This window comes from Candoia aspera, chromosome 1 (genome assembly GCF_035149785.1).
Source record: "Candoia aspera isolate rCanAsp1 chromosome 1, rCanAsp1.hap2, whole genome shotgun sequence".
NCBI classification, from domain to species: Eukaryota; Metazoa; Chordata; class Lepidosauria; order Squamata; family Boidae; genus Candoia; species Candoia aspera.
In genome coordinates this window covers 137,958,104-137,976,957 of record NC_086153.1, presented here as the reverse complement: position 1 = coordinate 137,976,957, position 18,854 = coordinate 137,958,104, and the positions used below count along the sequence as shown (strand labels likewise).

At 41.2% G+C, this 18,854-nt stretch overlaps 2 protein-coding genes across 2 annotated transcripts in view; both read right to left on the bottom strand.

Annotated features, from left to right (window-relative positions):
* The window catches only part of RNF144A (ring finger protein 144A), a 62,742-nt gene extending 61,333 nt beyond the window's left edge, over positions 1-1,409 (bottom strand). Inside the window, exon 1 of the mRNA XM_063314195.1 lies at positions 1,160-1,409. Coding sequence (XP_063170265.1) covers positions 1,160-1,262 — 103 coding nt within the window. The 5' untranslated portion in view covers positions 1,263-1,409. The remainder of the gene's footprint in view (positions 1-1,159) is intronic.
* Positions 1,410-5,645: 4,236 nt separating this feature from the next.
* Positions 5,646-17,231, bottom strand: RSAD2 (radical S-adenosyl methionine domain containing 2). The gene is made up of 6 exons (XM_063314184.1): positions 16,909-17,231; positions 16,498-16,659; positions 14,316-14,545; positions 10,639-10,788; positions 8,439-8,471; positions 5,646-6,972 (listed from the first exon to the last, which is right to left on the bottom strand). The coding sequence occupies exons 1-6, from the start codon at positions 17,192-17,194 to the stop codon at positions 6,808-6,810; spliced, it is 1,026 nt and encodes a 341-aa protein (XP_063170254.1). The 5' UTR covers positions 17,195-17,231; the 3' UTR covers positions 5,646-6,807.
* Between the last annotated feature and the right edge of the window lie 1,623 nt (positions 17,232-18,854).

The following is an 18,854-nucleotide window of genomic DNA, read 5'->3' as shown; positions in this document are numbered from 1 at the left end:
GGAGCTATGCCAATAATTGCAGGAAAAAAGGTCCAGAAGTGTATTAAAGTGTCTGTGTGTGTGTGCGCACGCACTGATACAGGTAGTCCTCCCTTAACGACTCTCCTGTTTAGTGACCATTCAAAGTTACAAGAATGCTAAAGAAGTAACTTTATGACCAGTCCTTGCACTTATGACTATCGCAGCAGCCCCACAGTCACATGATAGAGATTCAGGTGCTTCGCAACCAGCACGCAGTGTCCCGCAGTCACATAATTGTCATTTGTGCGCTTCACAGCCGGCTTCTGACAAGCAGGGTCAAGGGAGAAGCCAGCAGTAAAATCTCAAGTTGTGGTCACATGATGTCTCACTTAGTGACTGCATCACTTAGTGATAGAGCTGCTGGTCCCAATTGTGGTCATTAAGCAAGGACTACCTATACACACACAGAGAGAATGTACCTACCACACAATTCTATAATTAAGTTCTTTCATACCTAACTGTATCCATTCCTGATTATAGTGTGGCCAAAATGAGTGAGCTATCCCAAATACTGATTCTGGCATGGATGATCTTGGCACTAATTTGGGAGTAAGTCTCTGAATTCCATGGAAGTTGCTTGCCTCAGAGAATTAAGCAACTGTTAGCTGAGCACCCCATCCATCTTTTTTATAAACAGAAGCTTCAAAGGAAAATACTACTGACAAACGCAAATAAAGCCCTTCAATGGGAGTTTGGGGAGGATGCCATTATCCATCATCCTAGGAAAATAAAGAACTGGGAAAGGCCACCCAAACTTCCCACCGTAACGCCATTGGTGCGCCTCCAATACTACGCCACCGTGGTCCAGATTAGCGTGCCTCCCCTACTACGGTATGCCGCTGACTCTACCTAAATAACGCTTACGGATGTCCTCTAATACAAGCTAGATGTTAGACTGCTCGACGGATGACAGCTGTGCAAGCTCGCCTGTCGCGCGGCCGCCTCAGCAAATCGTTCGGGCTTCGAAAGCGAACGCCGACGGCCCTGCACGCGGGCGGCCGGGCGAGCGCTGCATCTCATCTCCGCCCGGGCGGTCCTGGAGCCGCGACGCCGGAGATGAGGGCGGCCTACCCAGAGGAGCTCCCAGAGGATGCCGCCTGTAAGGAGTACAAAGAGCCCGGCGACGGCGACGCCTCACCCTTCTCCTGCTGCCGCTGCTGTCCTCGGAAAGAGAAAAGGTTGCCGCCCCGGCCGCCTCGGCCAAGCGGGCGCCTCCTGCGCTCTGCCGCTCCCGCTTGCATGGACCACGCGCTGCCGCCCGCTCCTCCTCAGTCGCGCGAGCAGCCTTTCCGGGGTGTGGGCACCCTGCACATTCTGCCGCTTCTCCCCCGCTGCCGAGGCTGGTCTGCGCGCTTTCCTTGCCACGGTGGCTGGCCGCTTTCTGTTCTTCTTCCCCCCTCCTTCTGTCCCTTTAGGAAGGAAGAAGGTGGGTGGGGGAGGACGAGGAGGAGGAGGGAAAGGGAATAGCTAATCTGAGCACAAGGGCGCCATTAAGCTTCTGTGGCTTTGCAGCCGAAGCGGGTTTGCTTTGAAGCGACCGCTAAATTGGGAGCGCCGCGGATGCCCTGCGCGCCCTCTGCCGGCTTACGGTGCCAAAGACAAGGGATAGAGCCTTCAAATTCAACCCGAGGTGCAGATCGCTATCGCCAGACTTCATGCTTGGGCGGACGCCGTGTCCCAAGCCAGAGCCATTGATGATCGACTCACTTACGTGGTCCTATGGATGCCATCAGTCCGCGATAGAGAGGGAGATAGAAGAGCGTCCTTCTGAGCCAATCCGTTGTCTCTGGGAGCAGTAAAGTTTTGCCCGAGAAAGATTTATGGTCCCTGGTTCATCCATGGGATTTTAGAGAATTTAACAGTTTTTATTTTCCTGCACTCTCCCAACACTCCTCCCCTCCTTTTTTGTAACCCGGACTGTCCCTACTATTAAGGAGAGCATTAAGTTGTAACCTAAGGTGGCAGATGCTAAAAGACAAGGCATGGCTGAACTGTAGAATATGATGCACTTATTGGTGATGGCCATCATTTTCTCTACATTGTCCCACATCAAATGTACATGTCACCTCGTGACTAAGGCAAATTCGAACTCAGCGATCAAGACAATTTACTTTTCTGCCAACTCAGAGGCTGGAGGAATGCAGTTTAGTGCAGCCATCTAGGTGTGCCCTAAGTTAGACAGTTGTATAAGGGGATTGATTCATCAGGCTCACCATTATTAGTCTTTACTACCTCCTTGATCACCAATGGCAATTCCAGCTCCTGAGGAGCCATGGTGGAAGAGGAGAGTCACCCTCCAATTCAGGCATTTTCGCTTGGCCACAGTGTGAGCATGGAATCTGCAGAGGGTGTCAAGGGGGGCGGGGGGCAGGAGGCAGGGGAGACAAATAGAACCACTTCCATTGGACACACGCTCTGCCTCCTTTAAATGTCCATTGTGATGTCATACATACAAAAGGGGCAGAGCTTGCATCGTGACAGTGTGATGCCACTTTCCTCATTTTGATGAAAGCACTGGGTCCTGCAGACACCACTGTATGTAACACAAGAGTGTTCAGTGAGAAGAAACCTTTCCTTGATCTTTAAAATCCTGTAAGGAGGGAACCCGGAGAGCTGTACAGTATATGCTTGTTGACTGGTGGTGTTAAGAACTGTCTGTCTGTATGGAAGTGTCAAAGTTGAATTAAAATCAGAGCCCTTATCAAGATAACTTGTGGCTCCCAGAATTCCTGTGCCTCATAATTCTGTAAGACTGAAATATATTCATTTTCTGCTTGCAGAAATTATGGGTGAACAGCAAGCAGCATTGTAACACTGGCATGTCACTGGGTGTAGTGGTGGAATAGCTATCAGAATGCTTGTGTTCCTGTGTATTGATTGCTCTGAGGTTTTAAATCATGAAATCTAATAAAAGGTTGTGTGGTTTGGGTGCAGACCTTCAAGCTTTATTTAGGCAACATTCTATCTGAAGAAGGGCAAATTTTACCAAACTGCTATGGAATGAAGCTCCATAATTGCTTCTGTGGTATTTTACATATTTGGGGGGGGGCTGTTATGCAAGAAGTTTACATTCACAAAATGAAAGAATGCTGGGCACACTTTAGTTCCACTGGAGTTGAATATGATTATGGTTAGTGCAATAAAAATAGAGATTAAGGGAACTGCAACTTAAGAAGCCTTTTCAGTTATTTTTTCCCCAGTGGTGTACAGTATTAAATCTTTATATAGATACTGTGGCTTTGGTCTAAATTTGTGCCTGGCAGCTGTAGACGGTTATCAAAACCAGCTTAAAAGCCATATATCAAATATTACCATGCTGTTCAAGAATAAATACAATTACTATTGATTAAAAGGATCACAGTCAGGTTAGGTTTGAACATTTCAATTAATATTAATTTGAACCTGAAAATTGTTGAATTAAGCCTCCCTCCCTCCAAAAAGATAGCTTACGGCTGGCTTATTTGAGGTAATTCATATGTTTGTGTTTACTATGGTTAAGATGCAGGTATGGGCAGTCTGTGGCACTTGGTTGCTGAGTCAGAATTCCCATCAGCCTCAGCCAGCATTAGCTAATACTGTAGTCTTTTCACTGTTGAAGAGTGAGAAATCTGTTTCGTTTACATTTTAATGCAAGCTTATATGGTTCAAACTATCCAAATCAGTATGTGAAATATAGCTGTCCTTCCCCCCCCCCCCGGTTTTGTAATTTCCTCACAAAAAGTGCATACATTATGGGAATCTGCCTTCCTTCTCCCAAGATAGGTAAGTAGGTAGGTAGGTAGATACAGTATTATGCATTGGGATATTGGGGATCCCAAGCAATTTCTGAACAGCAGTGACAATTGCACAGAGCATGGTTATCTTTTAAGAGTTCTACACATTTATCAGTCAAAAGGAACAACACATTCTCCTCACATGACCCTCCAAAACACTTTAGCAGTGGAGGGAAGGGTGAAAGTCTGAATTCTTAATAAGAAAAAGGTTTGTTGGTGCAGTAAGCACAAGTTATTAAAGACAGACCCGGAGTGAAGGGTCTTCAGCCTTACCCATGATCATAAAGAAAAGGGGATAAGAGAGCCAGTTTGGCCTAGTGGTGAAGATGCTGGGCTAGAAACCAGGAGACTGGGAGTTCTAGTCCCGCCTTAGGCAGGAAAGCCGGCTGGGTGACCTTGGGCCAGTCCCTCTCTCTCAGCCCAACTCACCTCACAGGGTAGCTGTTCTGGGGAAAATGGGAGGAAGAAGTGTTAGATATGTTCACTGCCTTGAGTTATTTATAAAAAAGGTAGGATAAAAATCTAAAATAATATGACTCCAATTATTTCAAGCATCAGAATCCAGGGCACATTGCTTCATTTCTGAATTGAGACCCTTTTCCCCCAGCAAGACTAAATATTAAATTGATAAGCCATATTTATAACAATATAAATCAATGTTTTTTTTCCCCAAGCTGACAGCAATCTAGTAATGTCACAAATACAAAAGATCAGACATTTAACCAAACTAAATGCATATGACAGCCAGTTTAATGTAGTGGTTAAGGCATAAGACTAGAATCAGGGAGACCATGAATTCTTGTCCTGCCTTGGGCACTAAGGCAGCTGGTTGACCTTGGGCCAGTCACTCTCTCTCAGCCCTGGGAAGCAGGCAATGGCAAACCACCTCTGAAAAACCTTGCCAAGAAAATTGCAGGGACTAGTCCAGGCAGTCGCCAGGAGTCAACACCGACTCACGAGGTACCCACAACAAATTACATTCTAAATTCCTATAAAAGAAAGGTTAAGGTATTTTTGCCCAACAGGGATGTAGCTTACCAGTAAACATTACTGGTATATATTATTACTGGTGAATAAATGTTACAACTGCTGTAATTAAGTTTGAAAAAACAGGGTAAACTGAAGTTGTCAGATTTTATACCTCCTTATGTTAACTTTGAAAATAATAATTTAAAAATCCATCCCAGAATGTAAAGTGAAGATAAAGGTGAAGGTTCCCTTGGCTCAAGTTGGATTTCTGGTGACATCTGTATAGCCTTTGTCTGGGGAGAAAATGGAAGTCATTTGTCATCGCCAGGACTGCCTTCTAGGAATTTTACTGGCTTCTCAGTATAGCCTAAAGTTCTGGCCTTTCCTGGTCATCTCCCATCCAAGTTTTAATCAGTCCAAGCCTGTATAATTTTCCAAGATCAGCCAAGTAAATGATAGAAAATTACAACTAATGTGCAGCATCTGGAATGGAAAGAATTCCTTTTTTCCTTGGTGGCCCCCAAATCTGCTCTGGAAGGTTGGGGGACCCTCAAATAGATCTGAAGGAGACATTAGGTGCAGGTAAGGAAGACAGCATCCCCTTGTGTACCTGGGCCAAAGCAGCATTAGAACACATTCTGTGCAATAACAGAAATATCTCCACAAAAGCAGCAGTATAGGGATAAGTAAACAAGAGGCAGCTTTTAACCTTGTGTTAGAAATGAACTGCTTCGTTTCCAATGAACTGTTCAGTTGAATTCTAGCATCCTGCAAAAAAATTCTGTGAGCATAATCTTGATGAATGAATTAGTTTGCAGGAAAAATTACTTGAATAAATTAAGCCTTGATAAATGAATCAGTTTGCAGGAAAAAATTACTGTATATATATCATGTTTATTGAATTTATATAGCTCCCCATCTCCATATATGACTCTGGGTAGCTCACAAACAGTTAAAAACAGTATGAAAACAACAAAACAATACAACAGTTGAAAACAATGAAAACAATATTAACCAGAAAACCATATCACAAAATAAAACATATCTTCCTTTATTTTCCACAGATTATTCCAAAGGTGTATTAGCCATTGTTAACCATAAGTGGATTTAGAATTTTCTCTTTTAAAAATGATCATATATATAGCTCCACGATATAAGTTAATGATAGGAGTGTAAATCAGCAGCCCTTGGAGCCTTCACTTTCATTTCACTTCCAGAATTGATAACTGAAGTTGCAGAAGCCAGTGCTACAGTTCCACATATATTCTGAGGTAAGAAACATGCAGAAGGCCTGAAATTGGCTATCTGCAGTATTGCCAACAAAACTCACATTCCACACACACAAACAAAAGAACCTTAGAAAAATGCAGAAAATACTAACCCTGGGCAGCCCTACTCACATTGGCCTTTGTTCTCTCTGCCCACCTGCTATGCTTTTCCTAGAAGCATTAAGGGCAGTTTTGGGTCACCCAAAGATTGCCAACCAAGATCTAAAAAATTTATTGTGGATCATTTTCAGTAACACACTTGTGATAACCATGGTACCCTGATATTCTGCTGTATCTTCTGTTTACAACTATTCCTCCCAAAACTTTAGTTTAATGACCCTGACCTTACGTATGTAAATTGGTATCCAAGCATTCATGTGTTCACAAACAATCACCATCTCCTTTTTCTTTACATAGCAGAGTCCCACTGGCATTAAATATTTTAAAATTCACCTCTGCAGTCCTACAACATGGGAGCAGCCAGGGTCTTGCAGCCCAGATGGTTTCCCGATATTCAGCATTTGACTACTGGACAAGTGTCTTTCTAAAGCCAACATATTTTGTGCTGGTTGCTGGTGCAATTCATTGCTTGTGAACAAAACTTCAGATACTCTTTTGTTTGCAATAAGCAGCGCTGGAGTATCACCATGCGCCTATGGTACCTAGAATGCAGGATGGTGTCTTTCTAAAAAAAGCACTGAGCATCTTTCTCTGAAGAGGAGAGTAAAATGAGTACAGTTTGTACTTGCAGACATGTCCAGCAAATAACAGTTTGATCACCACTGTAGCATCATATCTGCTTTGCTCCAGATGTATTTGCCTCCTCTCTTGAAAAACATATTTTCATCAAAGCCACTGAATTGTATAGCATGTTCTACACCTATATCCAGGATTGATCGAGAAGGCTCTTTCCGGCCATTTACACAGTTGAGGAAACGCATCTGGGAGAAACACAGACAAAAGAGATACAGTAGAAGGGAATTGTGAGTGTGTACAACTGTTCTACCAAACTAAACGATTTACAACCAAATTGCTTGAAGTTAGTGCTAACTCCAATCCTGCAAATGACTTCAAGTAATTATATACAAGTGAATAGTGTTATTAATATTTATGATTCTGAATGATGCCATTTACCATAATGCATTTGTTTTTAGCTCATGTGGGAAGAATTATTCCACAAACAACAGTAAAAGCATTCTGAATCGTTTTTATTTGTGCATAGATGTGCAGTACAATGCACAATGGAATATATATAATCTAGCCAGTTTAGATTTTATTGTCAGATTCCATATAGGAATAGCAACAAAACAACAAAAATAACATAGGGCAAACTGTCTGAAAGGCCTTTCAGGGTGCTTTTATGCTGAAACTTAGGGGTCTGTAGTTTCCCAGGCCAGAATACATATGTATATGTGTAGGTCTGTTTGTAGGAATCAATCAATCAATCAATCAATCAAACAAACAAACAAACAAACAAACAAACAATCTTGGCCATTTGTATAGCAGAAACCAAAACCTCAGCAAAGATGTTGACAGCACAAATCTTGATCTCAAGACAAACAGCAGAAATGATTAAGAAACAGAGTTTCAGCTGGAGATACAGTCTCCCAGCAAAGCAGAAGAAGATTTAGGCTGGATCAATGTATATTCCAAAGTTGTAGAAGTAAACTGATTTACTCCAAAATTTGCTTCAACCCAGCAGGTGCCTGTAACCAGCAGTTATAAAGATTGGCATCAAAGGACCCAGAGATATACGTGCAGTATCTCAATCTTGTATTGATTGCCTAGACTTTTCCCTCTTTTCTTTTTCTTTTAGCTTATTTATCTTGACATCTCAGTTAAAGTACCTGAGTTTTGAGTATGGGCATACAACGCATGGTTGTACTGTACATATGCGCACAATTCCACTTCTGTAAACTACATGGATTGCACTTCATTCCAGTCCAGTGGGCTGAACTGAATGCAATGGCTCACTACTGAATAAACACATACAGAGTTTTTTCATTTAATGGACTGGGCGGGAGGGGGGTTCCGTTATTCCTGACTCTATTTTACATCAAAGAACATGATATTCACAGCAACAGTATTATGCAAGTGATATTAATGAAATAATTGCATCTAATTTATGACCTTGCACAAATGATATAAAGTGATGTAAATACAATGGAAATTTTCATCTGTTGTATCCAGAGTCTGTTGCTCCAAGGTCCACCAAGTCAGATTTCCACAATATATGTACTATAAGGGAGACTTATATCTGAAGCCTAATATTTCAGCGGGTTTTACTTCTAAGAAGTATAAGTTGTGATCTCCCTATGGCAAGGAATAAAATAAAGCTCTGGCTTCAGAAATAGGAAAAATATTTTCAAAATAGAGGGCAAATAAAATAACACACAAAATGACTTACATATTCATCCAGAATTAAGTAGGAATCTCTCATCTGTGAAAAGACAGAAAAGCAACAATTACATTAATTTACCATAACATATAACTGTATGTTTAGAGAGTGAAGACAATCAATAATAATAGCAGATTTTATCCATGAGTTTGTATAGCTTATTTTTATTCTGACCTGTTGTTACAAAATAGAGCAAATATAGCCCTCAGGATTGACTGTATCACATTAGAATGCAAATTAAAAGCTATCTGTGCCCAGAGAATTAGATTAGCAGAGAGAAAGGGTCTATCATGGAAATCTGATGCGACATTACATCATTCAGTCCTATGATTGCCCAACACCCACAACTACTACATTTCCAGGAGAGATGCACCATAGAATTCTTCTGATGATTTAAGTGAGTTGCTCAAAAACAGGCACAAGGCAAAAGTCCACATTTAAACATGAAATTGCTCAGATCTTATAAAAAGAAGAGCATAGAGATTTGGAAGGAGTACTCCTTTGGTCCATATCATATTATTCTCTAGGTACTTTTCCCTACCTGAAGCACTGATACTAAAAGTTTGCCTGGCTACAAGAAAATTACTTGGGTAGAGATGAGCCTGAAAAAGGAAACACCATCAATTCCATGTCTCTTTTTCTTGTAAAATCAGCAGTCTTACACTTTGGACATGATTCAAGCAGTTCTCTTTTTAAATACAGGTAGTCCTCATTTAGCAACTGCCTCATTTAGCAACCGTTCGCAGTTACAACAGTGATGAAAAAGTAAGTTTATGACCAATCCTCTTATTTATGACCTTCACAGGTCTGTAAAGCAAAGGAACCTGAAGTAAGATCATAAGCACAGTTGCAGTTTCACTTAGTGACTGCTTTGTTTAATGACCAAGTTGCCAGTCCCAATTGTGGTCACTAAACATGCACTACCTGAATAGGGAATCACTATTATCACAACTATTGGATTGTTATAGTAGACACAAAAGTTTACTTGGAGTTGGTAAACAATTTATTTGCTTGAGAATAACCTCTTATGCTAAAACTTGTAGAAAATATTAGGAGTTCCCATACATTAGCTGATGTGGCCTCTGGATGACAGCTATGCTATTGGTGGGGAAGATCTTAACAGTTCCAGCGAAATACTGTGTGTTTCCAGACCAAGACCTATGGTCATACAACTACTCTGTTTCATTTACTTAATGATACACAGTATTTTCAACCTGCAACCTTATTAGGTTGTTATATCTTTGAATCTTGTATATATTTCAGTAGTTAAGAAGGAGGATAATTTGCTGAGTGCTTTTTCATTAGTAGTGTTAGAAGCCCTCTCTCTGAAAACTTCTATTAACCAAGGCTACAATTTCTGTACATACTTGCTATATTACTATACAAGCAGGACAGGCATCACTTTTGAATAAATGTGTGACAGACTGTGTTGCATGAGATATATTAATCTGCAGCAGCAGCAAAAAAATCATTGAGATACAACATAAAGGTCCATTTTATCAAAGGTTCACATGTTTTCCAGTACTGTTTATGTATGGGACTGTTCAGATATGTATGTAAATATGCACTTCATCTAATTTACTGACGCGTAAGAGGACAAACAGTAAGTTTATAAAATATAATCCAAATGGGGAAAAATTAAAGGATGGGAAAAGAGTTATTTTCATTCCTTTAATGATAGTCTAAAGTAAGACAAATTTGAGATCCTAGGAATGTTAAATTCTGCTGCACCCAACACTAATTTGTGGTTTTGCAAAATCTAATTTTACTTGTTTATGCCCCTGTTCAGAGTATTCGCTATCAACGGTTACGTGATGTATTATAATGTTATTACTGTATCATGATACAGTATTAATATAATTTTATATGTCTAACTATTTTTAGTGGCCCTGGGCTTAAGAAATGATTAAGTCATTATTGTTAATTTCTGATGCAACTGCTTGCAACAGTGTTAAGAAGAAATGGGCAGCAATGCCTCTTGGTATAACACTGGGCATCTAGATTCCAACCATACAGAGCCAAAATGCCGAGGGGCATAAATTGCAAGCATCCTAACAAATACCCATAAAAAGCTTTCTTATACTGTAGCAAAAGGCAAAAGAACCTGGATGCTTGCACTTTTCTGTTAGCAATTAGCATTAGGACTTCTAATCCCAGCATTAAATATGTTGTTTTCAAAATATACGAACAATCAACATTGTTACTTTACTTTTTGATTAGATTCGGGGACTAAGCATGAGAGATCTTTATGACGATGCAGGAATTGTTCAAAATCTTCATCGCTGATGATGAACCTTTCAGCTTCTCTCAGAGCTTCTTCCCCTGTATTTTCTCCTTCAATGAGCAAGCACTGAAATACCTAGAAAGCATCAAGTGTAGGATTAAGAGAGAATTCTTGCTGGTGACAATTACTGTGCAATATAATAACACTATGAAGGGAATCTGACAGACTTTTTGCAAAACTGTATCAGGGACAAGCACATTCTTCCACTGGCAGAGAGCTACTAAAGGGTGTCTTGGCACTATAAAGTCAAATCATTTTTATGCCATCTATATTTTCATGGACTGCAGTCCACCCCATCTAATAAATGACATGAGTTCACCAGAATATATGAGAATTAATTTTAACTTTAACTTTTGTTTGTTTGTTTGTTTTCTGCATATTGGGTGAGTTTGGGAAGGTTTAAGGGCAAAATCCTCTGCCTTAAATTCTGCAGATTAAAACATCAATTTTGGTTGTAACCCCACCGAAACCCCCCCAAGAAAACTGTTTCATCAGGGTGGGCTTTGCATTTTTAGGCCTGTAATGTGTCCTTAAGCCTCTGAAAGTAGACTGTGAGTTGCCCACCCTATGATAAACTCACCAAAGTTTAGGCCATAACAAACATGCAAATGTGAGTAGATCAATAGGTACCGCTTCGGCGGGAAGGTAACGGCGTTCCGTGAGTCATGCTGGCCACATGACCCGGAAGTGTCCTATGGACAACGCCGGCTCTAAAGGCTTAGAAACGGAGATGAGCACCGCCCCCTAGAGTCGGACACGACTGGACTTTACGTCAAGGGAAACCTTTACCTTTACCTTTAAAGTATAGCAGCAATGGACTTATTAGAAATACAGTCCTCACTTACAGGCTGCAATTGGGACTGGCAACTCTATCACTAAGCAGTGTGGTCATATAGTGAAATCTCACATGACTGCACCTAACTTACAATGCCAATTTGTCAGTTCTGGCTGTGGTCATAAAACAAATCAGCTGTGGTTGTTAAGCATGACATCATGTGATCGTGACTTGCAACTTCCTGCTGGCTTCCCCATTGACTTTGCTTGTTGGAAACCGGCTATGAAGGTCGCAATTGGTGGTCACATGACACTGAGCCCGTTGTAGACACATGCTTGTTGCCAAGCACCCAAATTGCTATCATGTGACCTGGGGACGCTGCAATGGCCACAACTTCAAGGACCAGTTGTAAGTCTCCTTTTTCAGTGCTGTTGTAACTCTGAACAGTTGCTGAATGAGTGGTTAGTAAGTGAGGACTACCTGTAATGTCTCTGAAGGAGGCTACCAACAACTGATGCCCTTTTTCATATAGCTTTCTGGCAGACTTCCAAAACCTTTGAGCCATCAGTTCAAATGCCACACCTCCACTCGCATTTCATGGTATCTTACATACTTGAAAATCTTGACTTCAAAATCAATAGGCAGGAAGCAAAACCACTTTTATCAAAGAGATGCTCAGCTTGGCCCAAGAGGCAGACTGCTTTATGGTCCTGCTGCCCCATTCCTACATTGCATTAAGATTTTAAAGAAATTTTGTTCTGCAGTCCTTTATATAACCATTGTAAGTCCCACTGAAGTCAATGAGGCTTATGTCCAGGAATATTGGATCATTGTCCTTCTTGACTGGTCATTTATTATTTAATGACATCTAATGAAACTTTTTAAATCTGTAAACTGCCCAGAGCTGCTAGGCAGCATATACAATTATTGTTATTATTATTGTTATTTCTTCTAGGTAAAAACAATAGACCTGAAGTAAAAGAAACTAAACAGCTGCTATTTTTACACAAATCATATGAGTTTTGTAACCAATTAAGTAAGACTTTACTTTATTCTATGGGTTTTAGAGGCCGGCCAACTCCCAGCAACCTTGTGTGGCTCACATCTCAGAAGTCAGAAACAACAGAATGAAAGAAAAAAGACATATACATCTGCAACCAACAACCCAGCACATTAAAAGAAAACTAGCAGAGTCTCCACAGCCACCCTAACCCCAAACCTGGGAGCACAGTTTTTCAGATTTGGGGAACAGCTGTAGGTGGGAGCCATACTGATTTCTGGGGGATGCTAATTCTGAGGGCAGGTGCCATGACTGAGAAAACACACTTCCTAGGTCCCGATAGACAACACTTTTTAACTGAAGGGACCTTGAGTGCTCCTACCCTGCTCAATCTTACTTAACTCCTGTGAAAATGAAAGAAGACTCTATCATTGCCCATTACTTTTATATGGCCATATTATCAGGTTTTATGTAGGTATGTGTCTGCGTGCAAAATGTTTCAGACTTGAATTGTTTTGAATTTAAAACACTCTGTCTCAAATTCAAAATGTCCTGTGTCAGTGCAAGAGCCCTGTTCTGGGCATGAATCAGTGTTTTGAGCACTTCGGAAGTGTGTCAAGCTTGAAACAGTTCTGGTATAGTGTGAAACACTGCCCATATTACTGAAAATATCCTTTTTTATATTTAAATTTTTCTCTACAACCCATATATATGGCTTATTTCTTCACTTGGTCAAAAAATTCAAATTAAAGTTATCAAATATTGTAGTGATAATTATTTTGGCCTCTATCAAACCTAATTCAGGTGACCACGCTGTTTCACACTGTGGTCAGCTGTTACAGACCCCTCTGAAATGCCTGTATTGGAATCAGAGATGAATATTAGGAAGTGCAGGTATACTAAAAATCTTAAGCTTCAGGTAGAACTCCAATATTTTGACCATATAGATCAGAAAAGAAATAGTTATATCAGTAAGTCCTGTTATGTTTGGGATAAATAAATATACTCATATATGTTCAGCAGGGGATGAAAAAAAATGGTTTTCAAAGGACACAGAGCCTTATATTCAACTGACTTACTGCCACCTAATGGGAGTTGAAGACATTGTGGGATATACAGTATGAATGGATTTCTAGGATCCTTTGCCAATATGCCATAAGCAAATAACCCTTAAATGCAAAGTAGAATTAAAAATTTTTTACTTTAGGACACTGCAGATTTCTGTGTCAAGGTATCTGAAATGTACAGTAACCTATTATAGATCAACCCCACCCCTAACTTTGGTGATGGTTTATATTAACCTATGTTGTAGCAACTGAGTATCTTAGAGCAAAGATGGGTGGCAGTAAATTGATAACTACTGGTAGATTCCCAAGTGATCTACAGCACATTCTGACTCTTAATATTTTAACAATAGTAACCATAAAATTATTTCCTTCATCAGGCCAAATTATAAATGTGAAAGTGAAATGAAGAAAGCTGGAAGGGACCAAAAACAAATGCATGTAGGTGTGTGTGTGTGTCCTCAGGCTCTTTTGAGGAAACTGCTGGATTCCAAATCCTTTCATTTAAATTATATTTCTTTTGCATCAAGTCCAGATTCCTTTAAGGGACTGAAGTTAACTTTTCTAAGAGGTCAAGGAATACAATGGACAGGGTAATGACACAATATGAACCAGATCCACGCCACACACGTGGACAGTTTCTTCTAGAATACAAAGGAGCCGTTTTCTTTATTTTAAAAAATATTTTAGGGGTTATACCCATTTCAGGCAATGTTTCCACTTTATAATACTGAAAGTTGTGCTGTCAACTTTTTGCTCTTACCTTCCAACGGACAGGATTAAGAGCTTTGATCTTCTCATTCATGTCTTCTTCCACATTGAAACGATTGATGACAGAATTTATTTTGAAAGCAACACTGTATTTGTGGCACCACATCTTCAGTTTTTCAAGATTTTCAACATGATTTTTCTTCCCTTGCCCACGGCCAATTAAAACATTGACTTCTTCATTGAAGCTATCACAAGATACAGCAAGAATATCTAGATATTCCCCTAAAACAGAAAAAGTTCACTAGTATTCAATATCATCAGCCAATTGTCATCTAATTCTATTAAGTTCTAAGTGGGTAAACATGATTTATTATCTCACGTTTAAACTGCTGGCTTACTGAGGTTTACAATAGTATATAACAATAAAGTTAAAACCAGAGATATTAAAATTAACTATTAAAAACTAGCCTGTTTAAAAACAAGTATTTTAATATGTTGCTGTTTATATGTCAGTAAACCAAACCATTTTTAGAATACAGAAACCAAACTGGAGCACACAAAGACTTTTAAGATGAAAGGTAAAATATACTTGATGATGGTAAATACAAAAAGCTTTAAATTATGATTGATGAAAAAAGCAACCACTGTTAAAATACTAAAGGGAAGAACTTATGTGACAGTGTTTGTTGGCTTAGGTTCAGTCTGTAGTGTGAATCCAGTTGTGGTTAGAAATCATAATTCATGGCTTAACATGCTGTGTGAACCTAGTGAAGCTCTCAGAATGGTGTAAACATAAAGCTCTCAGAACAGAGAGATACAGATGTTACATTATGTTAATTACCATGCCCCGTGCATGTGATTTTACCTGATTTCTGCCATCACCCCATTGGAGGGGAGTATACCATTCTGATAGCTTCTATATATCCCCGCTCCTTGCAACTGTTGAACACCAGGACATGAATAGCTCCTAAAACTAATGCATTAAATATAGTCTAAAATCCAAAATTCAAAGGTCTCTGAGTTCAATTCCTGGTAGGGACTTTGAAATGCACATGCTAACTTCTGGGTACTGACATCTGACAAGTTCTAAATAGGATAAAACTGGTCCCGTGGTGCTTCCTAGAGGTCAATTTAATTGTGAAGGTAGTGCATGATTAATAAACAGAAGACAGAGACCTTTTAGAAACCTCTAGATCATCGGAAGCTGCCTAATTCCAAGTCAGATACTTGGTCTATCAAACTCCATATTGTCAACAATAACTGAAAGCAGCTCTCCAAATTTTGAAACCCCAGATTTCCAAGGACAAGAAACAGGACACTTTTTTGGACTGCCTGAACCTGGGTTCTCTTGAATACAAGCTATTATCCTTCCCCATATTTTTAATGATAAAGTTTATAGTAAGTACTGTACATGAAGCAGTTTGGGGATAAGAATGAAAACAAATGAAAAGCATTTGTTGGGGCATTCAACAAAATTGCATGCCATAGCAAAAAAATGCTATAGATTCCAAACAGTTTGAAACAGGAGCCTTATTGTCCAGATTTGTCCAGGGGTGGACAAATTTCAAGACCCAGGAGGATAATTTTATCTCCTCAACTGGAAAGACTTTTGCTCTGCTGCCAAGTCCAACCCAGAGCATTTTATTGGGACCACAGTGCTCCAGTAAAAATGCCAGCCAGCGAGTTATGCTCCTACCAGGATATTCCATTCAATTTCTCATCCTGTCTTTTATTTTGCCCCAAAATAAAAGACAGGATGAGAAAACTGGAGGAAATGAAGAAGTTTGTTTCTTACTGTTTTGTTAGGTTTTGGCCAGCCAGCCATATCTTCTTTCTGACTGTTCCATTCCATTCCTTTTATTCTTTTCTCCCAGTCAACCAGCACAATAAATACATTATATAATGCTAGAACAGCTGATTATCATTTGTTTGAGAGCCAGTTTGGTCTAGTGCTTAAGGTGCTGGGCTAGAAACCAGGAGTCTGTGGGTTCTAGTCCCGCCTTAGGCATGAAAGCCGGCTGGGTGACCTTGGGCCAGTCCCCCTCTCTCAGCCCAACTTCCTGCAATGTAGACTATCCTCCTCTGGTGCACAGGGGTAGGGGGGGGGCAACTTGTCAGGGCTAAATACTCTACACATCTGGCTGCTGGACCTCACAAGGATTTCCCAGCAAGAAAAAGCAGCATGAACACTGAACTGCTATGCCATACGATTAAAAAAAAATCATTTCTCTTACCATAATTTTTGAACCATCTTTCCTTCACCATACTGCCATTGGTCACAATGCTAACACTCGGCAACTTCAGCTCCTGCTTGCAAAATTGGATCAGCTTCCCGACAAACTCGCCTCTCTCATGCAAAAACGGCTCCCCACCTGAAAAGTTTATTTTCTCCATACCTGGGATGTGCCAGAGAGAACAAGAAAGTGACAGGAACATTTAAGCAATACCCTACTGCAAGAAGAATATAAATTAAAAAAAACAACACTAGATTTTATGAACTATTTTTTCCCTACATATGAACACAGAATGTTGAATTGGGTGGTTTTGAGACATTTTCTCAATGCATCCCGAAGAGCAGGAACCCTTCCACCACCAGCCCAACCGCCGCCCCTCTGTAGCTTCCCGGAGCCGGCAGCCTCACCTACCCGCCTCTTTGAGCAACTGGAGGCCCCGCTTAGCTTCCTGCAGCGGCAGGACGAAGGAGGTCTTGGCGGTGTGGAAGCAGAACCCGCACCTGTAGTTGCACTGGCGGGTGAAGTGATAGTTGACGCTGAGCGGCACCGGCGAGCGGGCGGCGCCCGGCTCAAGGGCTGCGCTGAGGTAGACTCTGCGGTGGCGGGTTCGCCAAAGACAGAGGAGCGACAGCCGGCTCCAGAGCGCGGCCAGCGCTAGGAGCAGAAGGCGGAGGAACTGGCGGGGGGGCAGGGGCATGGCGCCTTCTCTCCCTTTTGCTTAGCCTCAACCTCAGCCGGGGCTGCGGCGCTCCGGAGGAGAACGCGGCTTTTTAACAGGCAGATAACGGCGGGCATGTGATCACCACTTCCATGGCGAAAGTTTCGATTTCCTTTTCTCGAAAGTTGCGTGATGCCATCCAGGACGCCCAGTCTTTAGACTCCGTGCAGAAGTCCCCCGGCGGCATGCTGCCAGGCCGTGCTCCGAGGAGATACGGTGAAAAATGCTACCAGTGAGGAAGCTGGAAATGGCAGGGTTGGGTCCTGAATCGGACCGCCGCTCCGGTAAGGTGCCTAGGACAGAACAACGTGCATAATATATGCTTCAAAGGAAGGTGTTTTGCGCTGGGAGCAACAGAGACCATGTTCCACACTCTACAAGACACCCCCCCATCTTTTGGATAGTGGCCCTTGCCTGGTGTAGCCCTCCAGCCACTGGAAGTTGCGCAAGCCTAGAAAATGGGATAATTGAATAAAACCATATTTAATTTACGCATAGGTCAGTATGTCAGGTGAACACAGCCAGAAGATAGACAGATATTTAAACTATTTGTGTTTGACACCATTTGCATTAGAGTGATATAAGGCTGTCAGAATAAGAACCAAACACAATACCAGACTCCACACTTAGGTTATAACCACAAGACATAGTAGGTGGTGTTTTTTTTCCATCTAGGAAAAATATGACCTAATTCTATGGTGGCAGTACAGTATGTCTCTGATCAATACACTAGTGTCTGAATCAGAAAGGGCCACACTATTTTTTTTTGCTCCCATTACATCCCCCTAAGTAGGTCTCTTCCTTATAACAGTGTTTGATAGCTATAAATCCAACAAATACAACTTTCTTCTCATATGGCAGTGCAGGAATGGGAACCCTCCTCTCCTTGAATATTTTAAAAGCATATAAGAGGCATTTTAAAAAAGTGTATGCATTGTAAAGGTGGGATGAAGGGAAGAGACTATGGCAACATTCCATTCTTTCCCCCATCCTAAGTTTCTTACTTCATTTATGCATGAGTAACAAAACTCCAGTGCCCTCTTTCACTAACATGCAAATGTCAATATTTTTGTTTATTCGGTGTTTTCATACTACTCTGAACTAGGTGCTCTCCAGGTATGCTTGGTTACAACTCTCAGATGGTACTTAATCCGGGCTGCTGGGTGGGATGTGGATGTTATCCTGTGCAGTGGAGGGTGCCAAGGAAGCATCACGCAGAGGCTTCTATCATGGCCACCAGAGGGTAGATGACACTGTCATTCTGGGCATTCTAACTTAGAATAGTTCCATATGCAGGTTATTCCATATTGCAGGTTATCTCAATGGCACAGCAGTTAGAACGCTTGTTTCACATGCAGAATGTTCCTGGGTTCAAAACCAGCAAGAAATGCTTTATTAGAGAGCCAGTTTGGTCTAGTGATTAAAGTGCTGGGCTAGAAACCAGGAGTCTGTGAGTTCTAGCCCCACCTTAGGCATGCAAGCCGGCTGGGTGACTTTGGGCTGGTCCCGCTCTCTCAGCCCAACTCACCTCACAGGGTTGTTGTTGTGGGGAAAATGGGAGGAGGAAGGAGCATTAGGTATGTTCGCCACCTTGAGTTATTTATAAAAATAATAAAGGCGGGATAATACATACATACAT